General features: G+C 36.4%; 1 protein-coding gene across 1 annotated transcript in view; it reads right to left on the bottom strand.

Annotated features, from left to right (window-relative positions):
* Positions 1 to 344: 344 nt before the first annotated feature.
* The window catches only part of impg2b (interphotoreceptor matrix proteoglycan 2b), a 36,363-nt gene continuing 11,159 nt past the window's right edge, over positions 345 to 25,548 (bottom strand). The window contains exons 11-21 of the mRNA XM_067415051.1: positions 25,144 to 25,397; positions 24,699 to 24,757; positions 22,821 to 23,094; positions 20,642 to 22,743; positions 19,837 to 20,056; positions 17,373 to 17,583; positions 17,103 to 17,291; positions 11,478 to 11,679; positions 6,843 to 6,922; positions 1,256 to 1,315; positions 345 to 1,171 (exon numbers count right to left, since the gene is read on the bottom strand). Of these exons, the coding sequence (XP_067271152.1) occupies positions 1,279 to 1,315; positions 6,843 to 6,922; positions 11,478 to 11,679; positions 17,103 to 17,291; positions 17,373 to 17,583; positions 19,837 to 20,056; positions 20,642 to 22,743; positions 22,821 to 23,094; positions 24,699 to 24,757; positions 25,144 to 25,397 (3,628 nt within the window). The 3' untranslated portion in view covers positions 345 to 1,171; positions 1,256 to 1,278. The remainder of the gene's footprint in view (positions 1,172 to 1,255; positions 1,316 to 6,842; positions 6,923 to 11,477; positions 11,680 to 17,102; positions 17,292 to 17,372; positions 17,584 to 19,836; positions 20,057 to 20,641; positions 22,744 to 22,820; positions 23,095 to 24,698; positions 24,758 to 25,143; positions 25,398 to 25,548) is intronic.

Below are 25,548 nucleotides of genomic sequence, written 5' to 3'. Positions count from 1 at the left end.
GCTTTTGGCAGACGCCTAGCAAAAGGTAGGCATCTTGCCAAAAACACAAATGTTATCTCAAAGACCTGAACATAATGTAGAGGTTAATCTGACAAAGAATCAAAGCATCTAAAAGAGAAAAATAAAAAGCCTAGACAACAAACTGCTTAAACAAAGCCAATTAAAACTTGGAACTTTTACTTCTAGTAAAATGAGCTGCAATCCAATCTGTAATTTAACACACTGTTGATGTTGCTAGTTCAAGTGATTTCTGGTGCGTACAGAAAGAAAGTTGTTTACAAAAATTTGAAAAAAATACATTGTAAATCAAACAATAAATCAAATCATTGTGCACTATTCTTTATTCGAAAAATAGAACTTGTGCTGTGACCACCATGAAAATCATTGTGGAAATCAATACAATTAAAAATATACATATATAGAACAATCTGTTGTGATAATGGACGTTAACATTTAGAATAAATACATTTAATACACTTGTGTGTGTGGCAAGTGTTTTACAAAAGTAGAAAAAGTAACCACTGCAGGAGAGTCACTAAACACAAAACACATTACTAGATTGAAGTAGTTGAAATCAATTCTGCATAACGCAAATCTTTAGTAAGCTTTGTCTTCGGAACAAAATAGTCACAAGGGCCAAAAACGTGAAATGTTTAAGTTGCAAACATAAATATGGAACTACTCTTTTTTTTGTATGCATTAGTACAGCTATTGCAAAACGTTCTCTCTTCAGTCAGTCCGTGTTTCAAGACACAAGAAATTATGTCTCACATTGCAAATAAAAACGAAGAGTAAGAATCAAAAGTAAAGGCACTGACGAATGAAAAACCATAAGAAAGAAATACAGGCTTTCCATTACAAAAGAGAGGAACCGACATGATGCCCGGACGTATGTTATCTGGTGTGGTCACATGACACGGATACTGTATAAATATGGCCTTGACATTGCAATAATAAATCAGCCCATTGGTAAAAACAGTAAACATAATCACAAATACATTGCTTTTCTACATTAGATCACAATCTGTCCATCCATCATTATGATGGCTGCACACTTCAAATCTTCAAATCAATTCTTTAGTCCATTTACTTCCTTCACAAACTATCTTTCTGCAGACTCCACCATGGCAGAAGAAGACCTCTTCTTGCATTCAAGAAAAAAGGCAAGTGTCTGTTGAGAAAAAAACGATGTCTTTAGGTGCTGTGTCAAGAAAACAAAAATTTAAAGAAAATTATTGATTTTCAAATACAGTACCTTGGGTTTAGCAGTTTGCAGCTCTAATTAGAAGAGCTCTCTCGTCTAGCATCAAGTGTCCTATAATGAAGACATACAACATAAAAAAGTACACAAATGAACAACATGCAATTCAACTTATTCATTACAGTGACAGTTTTTCCTGCCTGAGTTTTAATGTGACACTGAATCAATCAGTACGTCAACTATTATTGTCTTGAATGACGGCTTGAAATGAACTCAGAACTGAAGCTTTACTGCCAGGGTTCAGTCTAAGAACCAAAGAATGTTCGTGGTTTGCTTTCAGACATGTATTACGTGATCTGTTTTACATTTATATATGCGTATACTCGGGGCAGGACTCGAGGGCTTGTGTTTATGTTTGGGCACTACCTACGCTACAAATGACCTCAACATCATCATGGGGCATAGACTACGCTTAAAAATAAAATATGATTTGTGGTTCCTAGAACAATTACTATGCCTAGCCTAGTTAGAGTATAGTTGTAATATTAAATAAATTATAAATTAATTATAATACATGATGTGCTCTCTCAGTTTAGAGAAGATCAAAATCATGATACGTCATGCCAACATGGCTGACATTTGGAAACTATTTTAAGCAAAAAAGTTAAAAACCCATAAATACATTGAGTTGTAATGAGATAATTGCTTATAATACAATTTTTATAAAAAATTTTGATCACAAGGGAGCGCTGCCCTGAAACATTTTCAGTATCTTCAGGGCATGCTGAAGACACATACTCAGTTTCGTAACGATATGCCTATGCGAAACCATTGCAGTTACAGCTTTGGATCTTTTTGTAATTTTGTTTTTAAAATGACGGCCATGTTGTTTTTTAGGTACACCAATGTCATACAAGACCATGACGGCAACTAGTCAAAGACACTGCATGTCCGAGTCAATCGGACCAACGGTGCTGTAGTTTGAGCCAATGTCATGTTTTGTTCAATTATAGCACCCCCAAGAGGCACAGTCCCTTGTTTGTGTGTAAATATCTTATTTAGTTTAGGTGTTATAGACAGTTGTATTTATGAGCATATATACAAAACTTACCCACACCTGAATTTGATTGCATTTTTTGTCACTTACTATCAATATTTTGACATTTGGCCAGTGATATTTAGACAATCCGCTATGATTCCGATTTTCCTACGGTCGTTCAATCTCAATCGAACTAGAAGTTTTGAAGATATTCGCCAAAGTTGTTTAAAGGCTAAATCAAAACATTGAACAAAACATAAGACGAAAGCTAAAATCTTTCATATCATTAGATTCAGTAAGGATTCAGGAATCAAAGGAAAAAAAATATGTCAACCATTTACAAAGTTATAATTTGAATATTTGAATTCACCACTAGATGGCGCTGACTCAAAATTTCTTAGGCTTCTTCAGGGCATCGTGCTGATAACCAACTTTTATAACAATGCGCTAATTCAACTTCATAAAATACAGCATTTTACTACAAAATACAAAATGGCTGATGCCCAAAATGGCCGATATGGGAAAATTGGATAAAGGGTTTCGACATGCTGCCCCAAATCTAGCCGAGACTACTTTTCTGATTTTTGGGCAAAGCTTTCAGAAGTTGCAAGCAAAAATGTAATAAAAAATTCGTAGGAAACGCAGCATGTAGCCTTAGGTCATGCTTGTTACGACTTGTACCAAGTTTGGTCTGAATATGATAAAACATTGCGGCCATACAGCCTTACAATTTCGCAAATGCAGTCTGAGGCTATTAGCCCTGTTTATAAACCTGACAGTGGAAATGTAGAAAATAATTTCTGACAAATAATTTTCTTTCAAAACTGTACACATCAAACAAATGTAAAGGGTTACAGACGGGATGTCCCCTACTGGGCGGGCCAGTCAAGCCCAATGGTAAGTCCAGCCATGTGTACACTTGTGTTAATTTATCAAACACTGTTCCAATACCTAGTAAGCTGCCATGCCGTTTACTACCTAAATAGGCAACATTCGAAAAGAGAACCATTCCAAATAGGCAGTTCCACTAAATGGAACCTTCTAAGGGCCAATTTTGAAAGTTCCGCAAGTAAAGCACATACAAAATTTACAATCAAGTGTTAACATGATGCTAGCATCATTTAGAATAGCCTCCTAGTTGGAAAGTCACCTACAGAGACCTAAAATGCCTCCCTTCTACATAGGACGCTTGCTAGGTTTCGGTACATAGACTGAGTGTGTGTGGCCTGGCTCCAAACTACAGTGAGCGATCTGCCCTGTGCTTGCAGCTGGTATGACAGTTAACCATTACTCAACCCCAGCGTTCATTTTTCAGTCTGGTACACTCCACCTGTCTGGAACTCTATACGGCACCTGGCACAGGTAGAACACCCACGAACGGGCCTGCTGTCTGGATTTGTCTTGCCATGCCATTGTCGATCAGAACATTGAGCTCTTTTGAAGACGTATTAACTACCAGTGCACAAAGAGTTTAATTCATATCCAGAAATGGACTGTCTCGAAAAAAGACATACTTCAAGATACAAAAGAAACAAATCTCTGCTCTTCAAAGGCATGAAAGTAATTTTTCAGTGTAGTATTAAATATTGCTTTTGGATCTGAGCAAGGGCACCAGGCTCGAATCTTTAAAACTTCCCTTACAGAAAAAACACATGAATTTCACATGTGATCACGTGTCCACATGTGGAAAACGTGTCCACATGTGCTCATGTGTGATCACATGTGGAAAACATGTCACAACAAAATTGGCACATGTGAAGCACATGTGGAAAATGTTTCCACATGTTGTAATGGCTTTTAAACATGTGGATCACGTTATCACATGTGATTGACATGGGTTTCACAAGGGAATTTATGCGTTTCACATGTGATCTCACATGATTTACATGGGAATTTAAATGTGTTTACATGGGTTTCACATGTGATAACATGTGCTTCACATGTAAAAACATGTTTCACATGTGCAAATGTTCCAAAAGCACACATTTCCCATGTGCAAAACATGTGATTCACATATTTCGCATGTGCTTTTAACATGTTAAATTTCACATGTGCAAAATCACATGTGTATGTGGTCACATGTATTTTTGCACATGTGAAGTTCATGTGGTTTTTCTGTAAGGGTTTATAATATAGTTTAAAATATTAAAGACGTCTTTAGAATATTTAAAACCCTTATAATATATTTGAATATTATGTGATTGGGTCAATAATCATTGTTGTGACTTTTCAGCACGATGTGTCATATTGTGAAATTGTATTTATAACAATTTAGAATTCTCTTCAGGGATTTTGTTCTTCTTGTTGTTGACATTTTGATATTTTCTTTTAATTACAGTTTTATGGTTTAGTTCCAAAACGCATTCAAAAACAAAAAGTCCTTGATCGGCTGGTTCAAGTGTGTTTAGATGGATAGACAGACAGAGGACAGGTAGACAGACAGACAGATGGATAGACAGAGAGATAGACGGATGGAAATATAGATAAATGAATAGACTGAGAGATAGACTGATAGACTGAGAGATAGATATATGGATATACAGATATACAGATAGATAGATAGATATACAGATAGATAGATAGATAGATAGATAGATAGATAGATAGATAGATAGATAGATAGATAGATAGATAGATAGATAGATAGATAGATAGATAGATAGATAGATAGATAGATAGATAGATAGATAGATGGATGGATGGATGGATGGATGGATGGATGGATGGATGGATGGATGGATGGATGGACGGATGGACGGACGGATGGATGGATGGATTGTTTCTTTATAACACATAACTTAGGGGGGGTGAAATGCTGTTTCATGCATACTGAGCTGTTTACACTGTTAAAGACTTGGATTCCCATCCTAAACATAGGCAAAGTTTCAAAAACTAATGTTGGACGTTTGATGGAGTATTTCTGTGTTAAAAATACTCCTTCCGGTTTCTCACAAGTTTCGGCGTGTTTTTTTCGAGTATGGTTCTACTTGACTTTAAATAGATTAACGCGTAACTAGAGGGAGAGAGGAAATGCACGCCGTAAACACTCTCAGGTGCAGATCCAGTCGTCCGTGAACACTCCATAAACCATAAACATCAGTAAACGATACGATCGCGTGCTTCGTCATTCAAATGCGCTAACGGTTACTCCATTGTTGTTCTGTATAACGTTACACTATTCTGACTCTGACGTGCAAAACCGTTTTGCTTGCTACCTCTAAGGTCTAGTCACATACAATAGTCCATAAACCGAATCATGTCCTCATAAACTGCGCGTAAAGACACACAAAGGCCCCTAAATACAGTACATACCACAGAGACGGACATCCTGATGTTGCCGTTTCTCCTGTTCAATTTATTTCAGCCTCAGATTTGATTGTGGATCATTATCTGTATTAGCTGAGATAGCGGGTTTCTCCACGCTTGAGGACATCACCGCTTTGTGCACATTCGGCATTTTTTAGCTCCGCCCACACGATACGCCTCCAGGCGCTCGGTTTTTTCCGGAAAGACTCGGTACAGCCCATATTTCTTTTATAAATATGATAAAACTAAAGACTTTTCGGAGATATGAAGGATGCAATACTACTCTATAGGTACTCAAGATTGACATGAGATTGACTGAAACTGAGTGTTTCACCCCCCCCCCCCCCTTTAACTATTTTTAACCAACTTTTCTGTTCTATTAAAAAAAAAATCTTTCATCAAAATGCAGAGAACAGCAGCTCAATCGGCACCGTCCAGCCTAAGTGTGCCGTGCTTTCATTTCATCACACTTGTGTTTGCCTTCCAATAGAGCTCATAACTGAATAAAAGCTGAGGTATTAATGCAGAGGCTGTTTTGGCAAGCTGACGCAATTTACCCATTTCTTAAACAAACAGCATTAATATTAATATCTATATATAATATAATCTCTTTTGCTGTTTTTGCTCGTGTGCCAGTGGCTCCCCTCCAGCACTGGGTTGCCGACCCCTGTTCTATAGAATTTATTGATTTACGTTTATGTGCTGCTGAGGTCATGCTTTACTGAAGGACAAGGGAAGTTGGCGTTCCAGTAAGTGATGCATTTAGTGGTTTTGCGGGCTGTTATTTGGCTCGGGCCTCTTACTGGTGGCCACAGTGCACGTTAAAGAAAAGTTCTGGGTTCAAAACAAGTTAAGGCAGCATATGTGATATGCAGTCGATTACCACGCAAAGTAATTCTGACTTGGTCGCTTAGTTTTTAAAACAAACTAAAATTGTGTTTATAGCAATGCACTTACAGTGGAAGTCTATGGGGCGAGACGTTCCAGAGAGTATGAGGAAGAAACGTGCAGCTCGTATTATTGTTAAAGCAGAATTCTGCCATATAGGAATATGTTATTAAAAAGGTAAATTGTTTATTCCTGTGAACGTCTTTAATTTGCAGTTAATTGCGACTGCAAATGGCATTTTTGCTCATTTTTACAAACTGAAGGACGAGCGTAAATATTTTCTGTGGTCATCAGCAATGTTTCACATATGCTTTCAGTTGAGCTTAAGCTATATGGAAACCAGATCATTCCGATGGTGCATGTGTACTGGGTCTATTATCATGGGTTTGTGTTTGTACAAACACTTACCCTTGGTGCTGTCGGACAAAATCTGCAAACTGGCGGTCCTTGGCATACAGCTCGATAATTCGAATACGGTCCTGGATTTCCTGTCATGAGAGCGGGAAGGTGAAAGAGAGGGAGAAGAAGATAGACAGTTATATAACAAAAGGAGCTGACCTCTCTGCCCCAGTCTTCCTTTCACTTTAAGATGTCTAGACCACTTTAAACCAAGAGCAAAGGTGAGACACATAATCTCATGAAGGGTTTCCTTAATTACAGGCACTTTTACATCCCAACAATTAATTTACAGTCAAACTAATATGTTTAAACTAGTGCTGTCAAAGCGATTAATCGCATCTAACTTAAAAGTTTTGTTTAAATTATATGTGAGTACATATGATTGTATATATATATGTGTGTACATATATGTATATATTATATATACAATATGTCTGTGTTTGTGTATGTGTGTATATATTTTGTATATAAAACAAAACAAAAAACATTTATGTTCGGTGCGATTAATCGCAATTAATCAATTTGACAGCAGTAGTTTAAACTTATTAGTTTGACTATAAATTAATTGCTGGGACATAAAAGTGCCTTTAATTAAAGAAATCCTTCATGAGATTACGTGTCTTACATTTACATTTAATCATTTAGCAGATGCTTTTATCAAAAGCGACTTACAAAAAAAGGGGAGAGCAATAGAAGCAACGAAACAAACAAGGCCAACAACCTGTAAGAGCTGTAAGAAGTCTCAATTAATTAGCACAGTACACAGATTTTTATTTTTATTTTTTTATAGCCATCTACAATAGCCATCTACAATAACCACCTACAACAAAAACTCACGTACGCAAAATACCGAACACTCGATTTTGATAGCCATGATAACAAACCATTAGGACTAAGGCTGTTGCCCCAACTTTTGTCGTTAATGCAGATTCAGTGGCCCAATGGGTTGGTTTTGTATGGCATTCTTGCTAAACGCGCAGCAATAGCCATCTACAACAAAAACTCACGTACGCAAAATACAGAACACTGGATTTTGATAGCCATGATAACAACCCATTAGGACTAAGGCTGTTGCCCCAACTGTTGTCGTTAATGCAGATTTACATTTGCTCTTGGTTTACAGTTTAAACAAAAATCTTTATGTTAGATGCGATTAAGCAATACACTTTTTTTCATAAATATATTGTTACATTATACAAATACCTTCATAAAAATTCATAAAACCTCATAAAATAGTTACATCCTTATCAATTCAATTCATAATCAATTCAAAGTTTTGCACTATTATTAGTTTAATGCTTAACAGCCAGATTCAATATAACACATCATGTGAGCTGTACTTTCATCCCACAAAACCTTGTTCCAGACTTTCAATCTTAAAACTCCATCATAAAACTAGTTACATTTTACTTTTTTTTTTTTTACGAATTCCATTTTTTTCCGTCAATTTTACAAATTCTCATAAAATAGTTACGCTTTCTTATCAATTCAATTAATAATCAATTCGATTTATTACGCTATTATTCGCTTATTTCTGACCAAACTTTGGCAGCATTGCTGTGTTTCGCATTACTTTTTGTTGACTTTTTATGTCGGAAAGATGTATTTTTATTTATCCGTAATTTTTCCAAAATTTCAATCTTAAAATGAAAAACTCCATTATAAAACTACCAAATTCATACAAATCGGCCGTTTGTAAAATAGATGTTTTCTTATCAATTAAATTGGTAATTAATTAAATTTAATTAACTATTATTAGCTTAGTTTTGACAAAACTTTTGCAGCATTGCTGTTTCGCATGACTTTTTGTTGACTTTTAATTTCAGAAAGATGTATTTTTAATTATTCGTCAACTTAACAATCAACAACCGTATTCAATATAACATAATTTGAGCTGTACTTACATTCCATCTCTTCATTTTTGTAACTTTCAATCTTAAAATGTGAAACTCCATCATAAAACTAGTTGCAGTTTACAAACAATTTGTACGAATTCATACAAAATCGCCAACTTGAAAAATAGTTAAGTTTCTTATCATTTCAATTCATAATCAATTAAATTTGTTGTACATTTATGAGCATAGTTTTGACAACATTTTTGCAGCATTGCTGTGTGGTTCGCATTATGTTTTGTTGATTATTTTATGTCGGAAATGTGTATTTTTAATTATTTGTCAACTTAATGATCGTCAACCAGATTCAGCTATAGCCCATAATGTGAGCTGTCCATCCCACAAAACCTTTAATCTTATAATACAAAACTCCCTCTTAAAACTATACTCATTTTACATATTTTTACTAATTCGTTAAAAATCGCAGTTTATAAAATAGCTATGTTTCAATTCATAATCAATTCATTTTATTTAACTATTATTAGCTTTGACAAATTATTAGTTTTGACAAAACTTTTGCAGCATTGCTGTGTTTTGCATGACTTTTTGTTGACTTTTAATTTCGGAAAGATTTCTTTTTTATTTTAGGCAGGTTTTTTTGCACTGGGCTATTGGTGCCAACGGAAAAATGTAATTTTAATTATTCGTCACCTTAACAATCAACAACTAGATTCATAACACATCATGTGAGCTGCACTTCCATTCCACAAAACCTTCTTAAATACAAACAATCTTAAAATACAAAACTCCATCATAAAGTTATATTTTACAATATTTTTGTATACAAATACATAACTATGACTACTAACACTCCACTAAATGTTTTATGGTTAAACTGAATTGCAGGTATTAGTGAATACAAGACATTCTTTCTCTAAAACTGTTTAGTGCTTTCAGTTCTGACTGTTACATAAGAAGTATGATTTATCTACCTATCAAGTATTGTTTTCCAAAGAGGACATGCTTGTCCATTCTCCATTGTTCAATTTTGCCAGGATTTTCTTCGATGTGAATATATCATTTAAACAAACTATGACAGTTTCATTGCTACAGGGAACAGTGCTTTAGTTGAAGGACATGGAGTGTTTTTAGGAATATTTTTGAGGAATATTCTATGCAAACATGTGGCATGGTGAACACTATTAAAACTTGAAGTAATTCTGCAGTACACTTGCATAAACACACACATATGAACAGCTGTGTACACAATGCATCTGTGCACATGAGCGCATTATTTTACTTTTATGGCAACTATTTTATTGTAATTACATTTTCTCTTGATGGTTAGGTTTAGGGGTGGACCGTTCATGCTTACTTAAAATTTTTTTTAAAAAATTGCGTGGTGGCAATTTAATTTGAATTCGTCATTTGTACAAATTCATACAAAAATGTCCAACCCCAATCTCAGGGCAATTTGTGCGTGTTTTATTCAGGTGTACAAATTTGTACGACCTCACTCTTATGAATTTGTAAAAAAATTTTTTTACTAAAACACAAGTATTTGACGAGTTGCCCAATTCGTATGATTACCCCTAACCCCGCCCTTTACCTTTCACTGCGGTCTAGATAAATCGTACAAATTCATAAGAGTGAGGTTGTACGAATTTGTACGAATTAACCACCTCGTATAAAAATGTTCGTTCGCAAGATAATGTTGAATTGTCACCTCATTTTATTCACCTCAAATTTCTTATCAATTAAATTTATTGTAATTTTATAAGCGTCGTTTTTCACATTTCTTTTTGTTGACTTTTTATGTCGTAAAGATGTATTTTTAATTATTCGTCAACTTAACGATCTAACTACCAGATAAATATATACGGAGTGTCTATTCACACCAAGTGCATATAGCAAACCTTGTTGGCAAGTGCTATTCGCACTATCTCCGTCTAACTATGCCTGCCTGTGCCAAACAATTTTGGGGAAAAAAATCCGTAATTCAACTTCTTCAGTGGCGTAAACAATAAAGCCTATGGCTAATGGATCGCTTTTTTGTTGAGATCAACACTGGTTCAAATCTGCTTTTTGCAGAGCTCGCTCTTCTCTCTTTTCTCATCACAAATCACATTGGAAAGGCATATATTTTCAATAAATATTAAGAAAAATTTCTACATTTATTGGGTAGGGTTAGGGATAAGTAAAGGGAGGGCTTGTATTGTGCCTTTAAGGCGGCATTCTATTTATTAATTTAAATAAAAATAATAATTTACACTCTGTTGTTATTGCATCCTGTTAATGTACAACAATACTGAGGTGCAAATAGTACGCATCTGTCAACATAAAGTATAAATTACAGGTAGGTTATGGTTAGGTGTTAGGGTTCGGGTTAGTAGAATAAGTTGAATTGTAGTTGCCAAGTTACTTAGAGTCAGTGGAATGTCTGTTGGGGGACCAACAAAATAAAGTTTTAGTAAATATTAATCAGACAGTTTACAAATACTCTAATGACAGATAGTTGACATATATTTGCAAAGTTACTTATAGTTAGTAGAATGTCTAAAGTGGACTGTCAAAATAAAGTGTTACCCTATTAACACTTTGTGTAAATAGCAACAAGATTCTGTTTACACTTGCAAATAGCCACTGCCTAAAATATAACATCATGTGAGCTGTGCTTCCATCCCATCTCTTAATTTTTTACAAGGTGGCAATTTTGTTTAAATTCTGTACAAATCCTGTATGAATCTTGTCAAATGAAATACGGCATCTTCTAAGGTCTATTAACGTGCAAACAAATGAATTATTACAGTACCTCTTTCGTAAGTTCACTGTTCTCATAAATGTGTCGTATTTCCTCGCTGCTGAAGTCCGTGGAGATCTCAGCGCTGCCGGTGCTGTGTCCAGCGGTAATTGGGTAACGGCGGTAGTACTGACTGTAGCCCGCAGTTGCTTCGCTTTCAAACATGGGGTTGTACTTAGTAGCTCTTTCCAGAGATGGCGCATTCTCTGCATATCTGTGGAAATGTCAGAATATAAAGTCAGATTATAAGCTACAACAACGCATAAGAAAAAACAACAACCTTGGTGCTAATTTGGGAAACAATGTTTTGAATCTGATCCAAAAAATGTTTCTCTTCCTGTATAATGTCATCTCTCTACTACATACACTATATTTGCCAAAAGTTTTGGGACTCCTGCCTTTACATGCACAATTGCACATGAACATTAATGACATCCCATTCTCAATGCGTAGGGTTTAATATGGTGTTGGCCCACCCTTTACAGCTATAGCATCTTTAAATCTTCTGGGAAGGCTTTCCCCAAGGTTTACGATCTAGTTCTTTGAACTAGAAGCGTATTTGTGAGGTCAGGCACTGATATTGGACGAGAAGGCCTGGCTCGCAGTCTCCGCTCTAATTCATCCCAAAGGTTTTCTATCAGGTTGAGGTCAGGACTCTGTGCAGGCCAGACAAGTTCCTCAACTCCCAAACCTTGACTCGTTCATCGGATTGCCAGACAGAGAAGCGTGATTCATCACTCTAGAGAACATGTCTCCACCGCTTTAGAGTCCAGTGGTGGCATTTTTACACCACTGCATCCAATGCTTTTAATTGCACTTGATGATATAAAACTTGGATGCAGCTGCTCAGCCATGGAAACCCATTCTATGAAGCTCTCTACACACTGTTCTTGAGCTAATCTGAAGGACACACAAAGTTTGGAGGTCTGCAGATATTGACTCTGCAGAAAGTTAGAGACTTCTGTGCACTGTGCCTCAGCATGTGCTGACCCCGCTGTGTGATTTTACGAGGCCTACCACTTCATGGCTGAGTTGCTGTTGTTTTCGAATGGCTTCCATTTTGTTATAATACCATTAATAGTTAACCGTAGAATAGCCTATTTAGTAGTGAGGAAATATCACGAATGGACTTTTTCCACAGGTGGCAGACTATCAGGCTTGAATTCACTGAGCTCTTGAGAGTGACCCATTCTTTCACAAATGTTTGTAAAAGCATCTGCATGCCTATGTGCTTGATTTTATACACTTGTGGCAATGGGAGTTAGCCTGGATGCCAGCCGAATTTAGCCCAGGCCACAACAGTTGAACTCGGACAGTTTGGTCTGGACTTGATCCATAGAGGAGTAATTATGCCCAAACAGAAACTGTTCTGACCAATGAAATTGTCAGGGCAGGCTTTAAACAATAGTGGACAGATAATAAACAGTAACGTAATCATCCACGTCATCTAAGGCACTTGGGTTGAATTTGTTCTAATCATAAACGTAGAGCTTGTTCGTATATGCATTCACCTTCACTATTTCTCTCAGAAATGATGAATATGTTGGTACGTACTCCATGTATCCTTAAATTCATTTTTTTTACAACACAGGCAAAGATCGTTTACACTCATTTTTTTCTTCTAACGTTACTTATTCCAGCGTGCGTGCAGACAGGATTGCCAAGTTTTTACAAGAAAACCCACCACCTACTAGCCCAAAACAAGCCCAATAGCTTTTGGGGAGGGTGTTCTCCAGAAAAAAAAAAATGAGTATGACCACGTCAGGCTACATGGAAGTGATTGGAACACCTGAATTCAATTATTTGGAGGGGTGTCTCAATACTTTTGCCAATATAGTCTATGTCAATAAAATGTATTAATAATTATATATATATATATATATATGGAGCCGAGGATGCCCTTGTTGTGGGCTTGTAAAAATAGGAGATCTTCCCACCTATTTATATCTGCCCAAAGGTCATAGTGGAGCCACGGAAAAAGTGAGTGGATTATCTCAGCCCAAGTGAGAGCGGCTCAATGTTCTACTGTCCAGGCATTCCTTCCTCTATAACCTGTTGATCAGGATCACTGATAGATCCCCTGCAGAGACGTTACGTCAACTCATGTCTGCCAAGATTTCCCTGTTTACTCTGGTGTTGGTGAAGCAAATCTACAGTGTTTATGTTTACAGACAAAGTGATTAATTAATTGTTTTAATAAATAAATGTGTAATATTAATAATCATAATTTTCATAATAACTATTATAAATTACACACAAAAAATCTTAAGTAATGTAAGGTAACTACATGGGTTATGTTAAGGTATGGGTAGGTTCAGGGTTAGCACCTAGTTAACACCCAGTAAGTTTCCTTACTACAATAAGTACATAGTATGTTAATTCTCAACAGGACTTTAAAATAAAGTGCTCCTGAGACAGTACAAAGTATTTTGGCTGAGAGAGCTCAACGTGCTGCAACACTTGAAAGAATATAAAAAAGAAAACACATGAAAATATAAAAAACACATGTAAATTAAGAAACCATCTTCATCAGTTTGACGACACGTGCTGCAAATACTCAGGTGTTCCAACAGAACCAAATACAAAAACTACTGGAAATACTCACAATGCAACCAAATACAGAAACCACTGCAAATACTCACAATGCAACCAAATACAGAAAAACACTGCAAATACTCACAACACAACCAAATACAGAAACCACTGCAAATACGCACAACACAATTAAATGCAGAAACCACTGCAAATACTCACAACATAACCAAATACAGAAACACACTGCAAATACTCACAACACAACCAAATACAGAATCACCACAAATACAATGCAACCAAATACAGAATCACTGCAAATACTCACAACGCAACCAAATACAGAAACACTGCAAATACTCACAATGCAACCAAATACAGAAACACTGCAAATACTTACAATGCAACCAAATACAGAGACGGTGCAAATACTCACAACAGAACCAAATACAGACACCACTGCAAATACTCGCATCACAACCAATACAGAAACACTGCAAATACTCACAATGTAATCAAATACAGAAACGCTACAAATATTAGTAATGCAACCAAATACAGAAACACTGCAAATACTCACAACACAACCAAATACAGAAACACTGCAAATACTCACAACTCAACAAAATAAAGAAACACTGCAAATACTCACAACACAACCAAATACAGAAACACTGCAAACACTGCAAACACAACCAAATACAGATATACTGCAAATACTCACAACACAACCAAATACAGAAACACTGCAAACACTCACAGCACAACCAAATACAGATATACTGCAAATACTAACAACACAACCAAATACAGAAACACTGCAAATACTCACAACTCAACAAAATAAAGAAACACTGCAAATATTCAAATTGCAACCGAATACAGAAACGTTGCAAATACTCACAATGCAACCAAATACAGAAACACTGCAAATACTCACAACACAACAAAACACAGAAACACTGCAAATACTCACAACACAACCAAATACAGAAACACTGCAAATAATCACAACACAACCAAATACTGAAATTCATTGCAAATACTCACATTGCAACCAAATACAGAAATGGTGTAAATACTCACTGAAATGTGCAGTATTTAGCTACAATTTGTTATTGTTTTTGTGTATACAGTGTTTCTGTATTTGGTTGTTTTGTGAGTATTTGTAGCACGTGTTGTCAAACTGATGAAGATGATTTCTTAATTTGCTGGGGTTTTTTTCTGTTTGCATCTGTTTTCTTCAGTTGCTGCAATATTTAATTAATTATTAAATAAATAAATAAATAAAAACAAGAACAACAATAATAATATGCACAATATGCATTTTCATTACTAAAAGCCAATTTACAATGACTACAAAGAGTATTTGGACACCTCTACTTAAAAGGGTTACTTCAGCGATTAACATATGGCTTTGTATCAGTAGAAACCCTGGAGTATATTCAAATGATTGTGCTTTCCCCCCTCATATCCCCCTGAGACAAGAGATTTATGCATTTTTTTTCTGGAAAAATTCCTCCTATGACGCAAAATGATGATATTTGCATCATAGGAGGAATGTTTGGCCAAAGGCTAAAGACTACAGCCAGCAAAGGGAGCCATTTCCGCATGTTTTGAACCCGCGCATGGGGGATGGGAGATTACACTCAGCTGGCAGGGAGAGCTCAGGTCGCATCTACAGGCACTCATTTAAACGGAGCTATGGTGAGCAATGTAAGTCTTTTAACTTCTCAAATTAATTTCTATGAAAGTTAAGCTTGCAAAGGCATGAACTGAAACGCGCCAGACTGAACTCGCGTTGTGAATGTATGCCGCGAGTGTAGTCGCGATTACCTCAGCTCTCATCTTGAGAGCTTATTCTGCTCATTCAGCTCATTTATCTCACTCCTGCAGTAAGTGCTCAGTGCTGTGATACTTGCGCAGTGACTTACTCATTATATTGAACAGACACGTTCAGTTTTTAATTGTAGTGTCTTCTCCAACTCAGTCACAGTAATCAAGTAAGTGGCTTTGGGAATGGCCTCACAGGGCAGCGAAGCATTCTGGGAATTGTAGTCTTTCATCCCCATGAGACAAAAATACATTTTCTGTCTTTTTTCAGTCTAGAAGGCACCAAATTAAAAAATAATTTCACATTTCTACTACATTGATGAGCCAGTTTAAATACAGATTCATCTTCCCAGCGCTGAAGTACCCCTTTAAAAGTATATGAATGTCATATTAACTTTTAAAATGTTCAACTATTAGAACCAACTAGAATTGTCTGCAACTTTAAATTGACTGTTCCCATGGCCATTTTTTTGTGCACGCTTTAAGCCAGGTCTAGTTCTTCATCATCATCATCATCACAATATTTACATAGTTTACATAATATGTTTCATATCTAATTCAGTCATGGCTATCTAATACTGTGTGGATTTAGTATCCAAATACTTCTTGGGGATGCTGTATGTTACCTAGAGCCGGTAGATATAAAAAGTTGGCATATCACCATATCAGCATTATGATGTATGGGATATAAAATGTTCAAGGTGAAGCTTATGACAGAAACAACTTGTTCAAAAAAGATAATTGATCCAACCTGCACATCACTTTCCTAAGAACATTTGTTTCGTAACAACAAAAAGAGAACATATGCTGCGTACCGGCCTATTTGTACAACAAGGTCATAAAAACTAAATATGCATGTTTGTGCCATCAAACATTTCCACACCCTCCAGAGTACAGATTATTTGGTTTCTTTTCAAACAGGTGAGGTAACTAAATGTCATATTTTAAAACTATTAAACATGTTGGAAAACACATTTTTTCTTTTCTTTTGGGGCCTCAAAAGAAATACATTTCAGAGTGCTTATATTTACAACATTCATTCATAGCACCGACAAACTGATTGGCAATTCATGCTTCAAATGTGCCTTACAACACCACAAAAGTCATTCATATTAATTGAACTGTTATTAATAATCCATTTAGCAGATTTGTAGTCCACTAAGGAGTTAAGCTTGTTCCGAAATTAATAGAAAAGCAATACGAAAAATATGATCTTATGATTTATTTGGAGCATTAAGAGAGTGTTTGTTATGCTGTAAGTACAGTTTGTACCGTAAAGGGTCTTCTGAATCATCCGTGTCATACTGGTCTCGCAGAGTCCTGGCGAGGAAAAAGATCACTCCCGACGCCACAAGGAGGAACCCTGCAACCGAGGCGATGGCGATGCCAACCACAAGTGGTTCTGACACAAACTCCTCACAGTGTTCACCTCGATACCACCAGTTTTCACCGACTCGACACCTAAAACAAATGACATGAGGGTTAGTGAATTTCATGTTTGGCTGTAATGTTCCTTTAAGAATTGTTTTTCACAGCACACACCTGCATATGGCTCCCTTGCCAGGTATGATGTCACATTTCCCATCATTCTGACAGAAGTCTTCCTGTATGTCACAGATACTCTGACATGGCAGCCCGTCCACGCTAAAATAGCCAGCATTACAAACGCACTCTGCTTCGCCTGACCAGCGGTTGACTAAACACTGGGAGAATTCATTACACGCTTGGAATTTACAAGGATCAGCGTTATCACCTACCGGAAAGAAAAAAAAAAGACAAATTGTACATACATATACTCTCACATTAATCATGATGAATTATAAATTATGTAAGTATGATTAACACAGACAGTGTTCGCAGGCTTAAACTAAAACTATTTAAAACATTTTAAGTGTTTGACAATAAAAATAAAATATAATAAAATAAAATATAATGTAAATACGTTTAAGTTGAACCACAAACATATTTAACTAGAAGTGAATAAAAACTGAAATAAAAATAAATGAAACATAAATACTACACAGTAAAAAAAAAAAAAAAAAAGTTACCTGGTTGCCTTCAAATTTTGAGTTCATTGAAATTAAAAACGCGAGTTAATACAATTAACATTTCTAAGAATCAATAACCTTTATTCAAAAAGATTTTGTAAGCATATTGGGTAATTGTGTGTTTTATTTGTGATGACGCTGTGAAACATGCCAAATTGTGCTATTTTCATGATTTATCACATTTTTTATTTGGTTTAGATTGAATAATATTTTGAGTTTCTATTTATTAAATTTCCATCATTGTATCAACTCAATTTTTTTATTTCAATAAACTCAAAATTTTAAGGCAACCAGTTTACTTACTTTTTTAGGTTAAACTAAAAATTCTTTTACAGTGTATTATTTAATTGAAGTATAATAAAATATGTTTTGTATAAAAAAAAAGTGAGTTTTAAACAGTTCTTACAAAATGTACTGTTGGTTAAATATGGTTTTGAATGTCATGTGGTGTAACCAAATAAAAAGCAATAAAATATTGTCCTATTATATGCATATTTTATTATTATTTTATTATGAATGATTCATTTATAAATAAATATAATTAGGTTTTTAGAGTCGCACCACAACATTTTGCACCTAGAAACTTAAAAAAAGATTAAGTTTAACTTAAAAAGTAAAAGTTTAAACATATGTTATTGTTATTTTGTTTCAAATGTTATTTAATAAAAGATTTTGCCAAATCAGAAATTATGCTCATCATAGGTGATGTGTATTCAAGTTACTGGGTGTATGAACTGATTCATGTATTTTTAAATAAATGCAAAAAAATAAATATTTTTATTGGATCTAGAATCAATGTGGAATGCAATGACGTTAGAAGTATAGATGTCAGTTGGGAAATGTGATCACTGTAATGTAGTGCATTTGCAATGCATTACAAATGTGTTGTCAAAATAAAGCTAATTTTCTGATTCGAAGGCTTCAGCGTTTGGCATTTAAAGATGCTGTGTGTAGACAAAGGAGCTCAGACAGAATTTACATGCCTACACACAGGGACACACCAATATGACTCACTTGTCTGATGCGTTAAGCGCTGCACGTCTCACTAGAACAAATCACCTCTAATCTGTCTGCAGTATGGAATCAATCCATCTATCACTCATCCTAATAAGGCCTAATGTTCTCCAAAGCCAGACTGGAATAACCCCTAACCCTGTGACCTCTATTACAGAAGAAAGCTATCAATTTGAGATTTTCTTTAAAATGTTAAGTGCTTATAAATAAAATGTATTATCATTATTATTATTATTATTATTACCTGCTCAATATCAAGGTGTATCTGTAAAATGCACAGCTATCAAAACTTACTGTCAAATTTCTAGAATTGATATTTGGTTGCTAGTTTGTTACAGGTCTTTCCATATTGACAAAAGCAAAAGAGCACACACCTAAATCTGCCCAATAGTTTTGTCCCTATGCAAGTCTATGAGATTGTTTGACCATTGCCCATTAACTGTTCATTAAGAATGATCCAGTAGCCTTTTAGTACTGGTATCAATTGAAGTGTTGAATGATTGTTGGCTCCTGTAACATAAGTCACAAAGTCTCTGCACACTAAAACAGCTATCCTAAACAACAAAATTAAACTATTGTTACTCATAGTCTTAGGCTCAGACGAATTAAACATAAGTGAATATTGTTACTCATAGTTGTAGGATCAGACAACTTAAACATAAGTGACTATTAATACTCATAGTCCTAGGTTCAGACAAATTAAACATGTGTTGCACAAACTGTAATCCATGTAGTCCGTCATGATTGGTGCTAGCAATTTTAAGTTTGAAAAAACGACTTCAAATTGGCAGAAAATGCTTAATATGGCAGGGTATTTATCCTTTAAAGAATCAAATAATGTTAAGTGAATATTGTTGGCCACAAGCAATGACAAAATTGCACTATCACACCTATTTGTTTGTTTTCTGTGTCTTGTTTGTATAAATGTATGTTTTTTGAAGTACCTGATTCAACATCCAAGGAATACTTGTCTATTGCAAGATTCATGGTTTGGTATGCGGTATTACAGAAGTCCTCTAAGATCAGATACACTGCTGTTGTCACACCATGGGGAACTGGCTTCCCAAACTTCATCCTGCTGTTTACCACAATGCTGCCATTCCTGAAGTTCAAGATCTCTAAATTCTGGAAATTGCTGAGGTTGGATTGTAGATATGGCACAAGCTAGAAAAGACATACATTGAAGAGAAGAGTTAAAAGTGTGTTCCAGAGAACAGCAATACAGAGTCTCACATACTGTACCTAGTTACATTAATGGAAGTCAAGAAGGTTACTGAAGGTTCTAATTCCATCAATTATCTCATTAGACACTGTTCATAAAGACAACTGTTAATGGAGTTAACGGATAATATGCAAAGCCCCTAACAAACTCTCCTAATGTTCTACAACAACAAACATCAACACATCGAAAACTTTAGAATGCACTTTTTGTCATCATTGATGATTTCCATGAAACACAAAAGATTTTCCACCATTCACATCAATTGTATGAGAAGTGCAAATAAAGTGAATGGATACATCTGTCCCAAACATTCTGTTTATCATCCTCCTGGGTTCCTTAAGGTTGCTACAGCCTAGTAACATGTTTCAAGACAGTTGTCATTAATTAATCATAGCCTCCTCGCTGATGCTTTGCTTTCCATAAAGTAGAGCAAAATAATGACCTAGTAACTTTTAATTCCTAACTACTTGGCTAAATCTAAATACCAAATATAGGGTAACAGAATGAATGCAACAAATATATCTTACCAGCTCCTGAAATCGCTGCTCAAGAGCCTTGTATTCAGTAGAGCTCTTGTTGAACAGATCTTCTGAAAACATCATGTTGGTGACCCTGAGGCTGAAAAACACTATTAATGCCCTTCCAGGACTGGCTGGCAAGGCAATACTTGCCAAGTCAGTTCCATGAGCGAACCCACTACCACTATCTTCATCATGGCTTTGACCATCAAATGGGAAGATGTCAAATGAAACTTCAAATTCTGTTATATTGGGGTTCACTGGAGGAGGAACTTTCATTGTAGTACTATCAGAGTTTACTAGTTCGGTAGGTAGGATGAGGTCTTTGATGTCAGATCTTGAGCCTACTGTGTGTTCTTGTACTGAGTTGTCAGAAGTTTCTCCAGGATTAACTATCTTGTCAGTAGGTCTGAACGTTGGTTTAAAAAATGATGGTACAGTGGTGGAACTAACAGTCTCCAAATGTTCTAAAACATCTTGTATGACAGACATTGTGGATGAATGAAATATTGTAGTTGAATCCCCATCATCATTCTCTGATAAAACAGGTTCCTCTGAAACAGTTTCAACATACATGTGCACTGCATCAGTTTGAGTCATCTCTTGAAGAACTGAATGAGTGGGTGATTGGGGAGGTTCTGTGGTTGATTCTGGTACAGGTTCATCCTCATCTATTGATGAATGTGATATCCGAGTGAATGGAGATTCCTTTTCAGGAGACAGGGAAGCTGAATGATCTAAACTTGGTCCATCAGGGGCTACTGTTGTCGGGACTGTTGTTGCGACCAATTTTCCATCCCCAACTATATCCTCTCCCAAGAGTACAGTTGCAAAATGCGTGTGCACTGCATCAGTTTGAGTCATCTCTTGAAGAACCGAATGAGTGGGTAAATGGGTAGGTAGAGGTTCTGTGGTTGATTCTGGTACAGGTTCATTCTCATCTATAGATGAATGTGGTATCCGAGTGAACGGAGAGTCCTTTTCAGGAGACAGGGAAGCTACATGATCTAAACTTGGTCCATCAGTGGCTATTGTTGTTGGGACTGTTGTTGCAACCAAGATCTCATCCCCAACTATATCCTCTTCTGAGAGTTCAGTCACAGGGCTTTTCGTAGGCACAAACTTGATGCTTTCCATCTCCTCATCTAGAATCTTGACTTCATCTGATCCTTCCACCTCTGTCCATAGGAGTGCAGGTAATTCTGTGATACCTTTGGTTACAAGATGATCAGCAGCTTCTGAATAAGTGGTAGAACCTTCCTCTGAAAATGTTTCAATGTCTATGATTACAGGTAACTGCGTAGTTGAAGATATTTTATTTGGCTTTGTTGTGGAGGCCAGCATTACAACTGATGCACCCACAGTTTCCTTGCTCTGTTTGTTGTCTGTTGATGTAGTATACTTATCTGTAGTTACTGCTGTGCTTGGTGGGATCACAGTGGGCGTAACAAGTCGTTCTGTATAGTCTTTATGAGTAGATGAACTGACGGTATCAGGACTTTGTGATGCCTCCACATCTTGAGCTTCTGCTGAAGTGAAGACATGTAGCAAGGGTCGATTGGTCACATGTGTGTCCATAGTGGAAGATTCATCTGGAAAATAGTCATCATAACTTTCAGGGGCTACTTGGGTCTGCATAGAAAGCTCAACTGTCAAAGTCTCCATAGTCAAAAAAACTGGTGCTTCGTCAGTTGTTGTGAAGTGAGGATGTGTGCGAATGTCTTGTGTCACAAGAACCCTGTCCAAGAATGGATCTTCAGGTGGGAGATCTTGGTGATGACGTTCAAGCTGTTCCTCTATAGATTCCTGATCTTCCTGTGGTTGGTGTATCTCATCCTCATCGTCCGTCAAGACTTCTTGTGGTGTTCCTGACACCCAAGGCCAGATGTCAGGGCCTAGGTGATCCCCAGAGAAACCAGAGCCTGAGCCCAGGTCTATAAAATCACTCTGAGTAGTCACCTCAAGATCAGGAGGTTCCACCGGAGAAACTGGTGTTTCTTCTACCTTGGGAGGTGTTTCTGTAGGTAAGGCAACTCCAGTTGTCGTGCCTATGATAGGACTGACTGTAGTTGCAGTTTGTAAGAATCCCTCTTCTTCAAGAATACCATCGTCTGAAACAAGAACACAACATTTTAGAACCCTGTTACTACCTTTAATGGGGAAATAATTCTCAAGAGATAAGACTTACTCTCTGCACCAGGAGCAGGTGCACTGCTTGAGGTCTCAGATTTAGAGGCAAGCTCAATGTCCAAATTCTTCAAAGACACTTCAGCTGGAGACAGAGTGGTACTTTCTTCAAGGATGATTACATCATTTGCATTTGTGTCCTGATTTTTTTCATCCATCCAGGGATCAACAGTGTCAACAGGGTCAACGAAGTCATCATTTGAAATAAAGATGTCATTGTTGGATAAATCCTGTCCAGGAACATCTGGTGGTTTCTCAGAGGCAAGAACATTATCCTAGGATTTAATGATTAGTTAGTTTGTTAGTTAGTTACTATTGACTGGTGAATTAGAGATAAGCCAAAAAGATAAGCCAAAAGCCCTTTTAACTTTCCTTGCTGAGGCCTACATCTACTGAATGTCCTTATGGTGTCTGTTATTAAAATGATGTCTCAGCATTTGACCATCAAAAGATTGGGTAGGATGAAAAGAGTACACTTAAGGTATAAGTGGAACAAATTCTCCTTAAACTTATCACTGAATTACACTAGAAAACATGTTTTTTTTTTTCAGATAAATGTCCATGGAAAAATTAAATATACATTAAAAAAAAAACAATATCACACATGCACATGATATTCACACCATCCAGAGGATCTGTTCCTAGATGGGTCATTGGATGATGCATATTTGACCAGAAAACAGGTTTAGCTGTTTCATACACCAAACATTAACATTCATGCAGATTTGCAATATGACATGTTGTATACATAATGACTGGTTGTATATACATTCATGAGTTATTCACACCATTTTATTTTCATGCAAGTAATGAGTGAGGTGCTACTGGAACTAGACCACTGTCAGTTGCACACATTGGCCTCATTCATGAAACATGAGCAGAACAATTTCTGTGTAAATCATTCGTAAAACCATTCTTACGTAAACTGTCACATTCAATTCAGTGCGGCAATTTACATAATGGTTTCATTATCAATTTACGCAGAAATTAGTTCTTCTTATATTTCTTGAATTAGGTCCATTAATCATTTAATACAGAACAAATGGCTTGACTATCTACAAAATGTCCATTAGAACTAGTTTTGAGCACTCTATGAGTTAAGTTTCTAATTTGCCTTTGCAGCTGACCCCACAAATTAATCTTGAACAAGATAGATCAGATAAGGCATCAACTTGCATTGGCGTTAAGTAACTAACATGCGTCTTTGGAGGCAAGAATACTATTACCTGAGAGAGAGAACACATGTTCCCAGATCCAGACATGGACATAGCATATCAGCCAAAACAAGACAGTAAATCTACTTAATAAGGGTATTGAAAAAAGTGTCAGTTTTGTCAAATGTAAGAGGAAAACCCGAGAGTAAATTCTAAGATTATTGCCATGTTTGGTATCCAATGTGTCTTTCTAATTAAACTACAGACTGCTCGGCCTCTGCAATAAATATATGTCACACTGAGATTAAAAACAGATTCTTTTCAATATTTCATAGAGCCTGAGCTAAACAATTTTCATAAAATAGCATGCTTACTTGTGTCTAGAGAATACTTGAGCTGGAAAATTGACTTGAATAGTTTTACAGACCTGCCGTATTATCCCATAGCTGTGCTATAATCTGTTTTAATGACATGCTATGAAAACGAATTTATGTGCAAGGTAATCATTCTTATCATGTAACAACAAAAACCTACATGTGATTGCCATTAGTGTGACTCATTTTTCATTTAACAGCTTTGGAAGGATTCACATTCACACTTGAAAGTGATTGCATTGAAATGAGGTGAAAAAAGAACCCTAAACTGCTGCTCTGAATAGGGATTCTGGACCGGACAGTCATGGTTACCAGTTTACTGGGTGGTCCTGCCAATGACCATTGACTCACCATCATGTCATTGGAGTCAAGCGGTCTGCTGGTTGGTTTGGAAGGCAGCAATGTCTCCACTGTGAAGCCAAAACAGAGACAAATCATATCAAATTATACTAAAAACTGCTAAAGCAGCTCATACCCATATTGGCTTCTCCTCAAGAGTTCTGAGTGCTGCTAGATTAGTCTGCCAAAACCAGAGATAAGAACCATGAAGGCCCCATGCTTCTGTTAAAACCGCATACAGGCAAGAAGTGTAAGTAGATATCCAACCATTGTCAACATACTACATTTCGGGATCATTTAGCTACAGTTTGCAATTTACCACTGTGACAGAACACAAACTTGAACCTGAATGTTTATAAGAAACATCAGTAAGAAGCATTCAACTCAACACCCTGATGTCTTGGGTTCCCTTATAATGGATCCACAATGTGTCTCTATTTCTTAGAGAGCGACTTACCATTTTCCAGTTGCAAAGAATCAGGGTCCACATCCAGAGTGGTGTTTCTGATGAAATTTTCCTTGTGGAGGGCTTCAGTGATGTAGTTTCGGAAGTCTGTGATTGTGTAGACCACAGTGGGCAGCTCATCGGGATCTGTGAAGGAGTTCTCGACCATGTTGGAATGCAAGTTTATGTAATCCATGGTCTCATTACTTATTCCCGCACTATCGCCCTCGAGAACCACAGCGTAGTGCACCACCACTGCCAGGCCTCTGGGGAATGAAAAGAAAACAGTGACTCTTGCGGTCGAAAAACAACATATGCTACGTCAAAGGCTTTACTGGCTGTAAACTGGCCTCAAGGCTTGAGCTGTTATGCATGAAATGACAGCAACATTTAGAAATAAATTAACGGCTTAATCTA

This window comes from Pseudorasbora parva, chromosome 14, assembly GCF_024679245.1.
Source record: "Pseudorasbora parva isolate DD20220531a chromosome 14, ASM2467924v1, whole genome shotgun sequence".
In the NCBI taxonomy this organism is placed as follows: Eukaryota; Metazoa; Chordata; class Actinopteri; order Cypriniformes; family Gobionidae; genus Pseudorasbora; species Pseudorasbora parva.
This window is presented reverse-complemented; position numbering and strand designations above follow the sequence as displayed.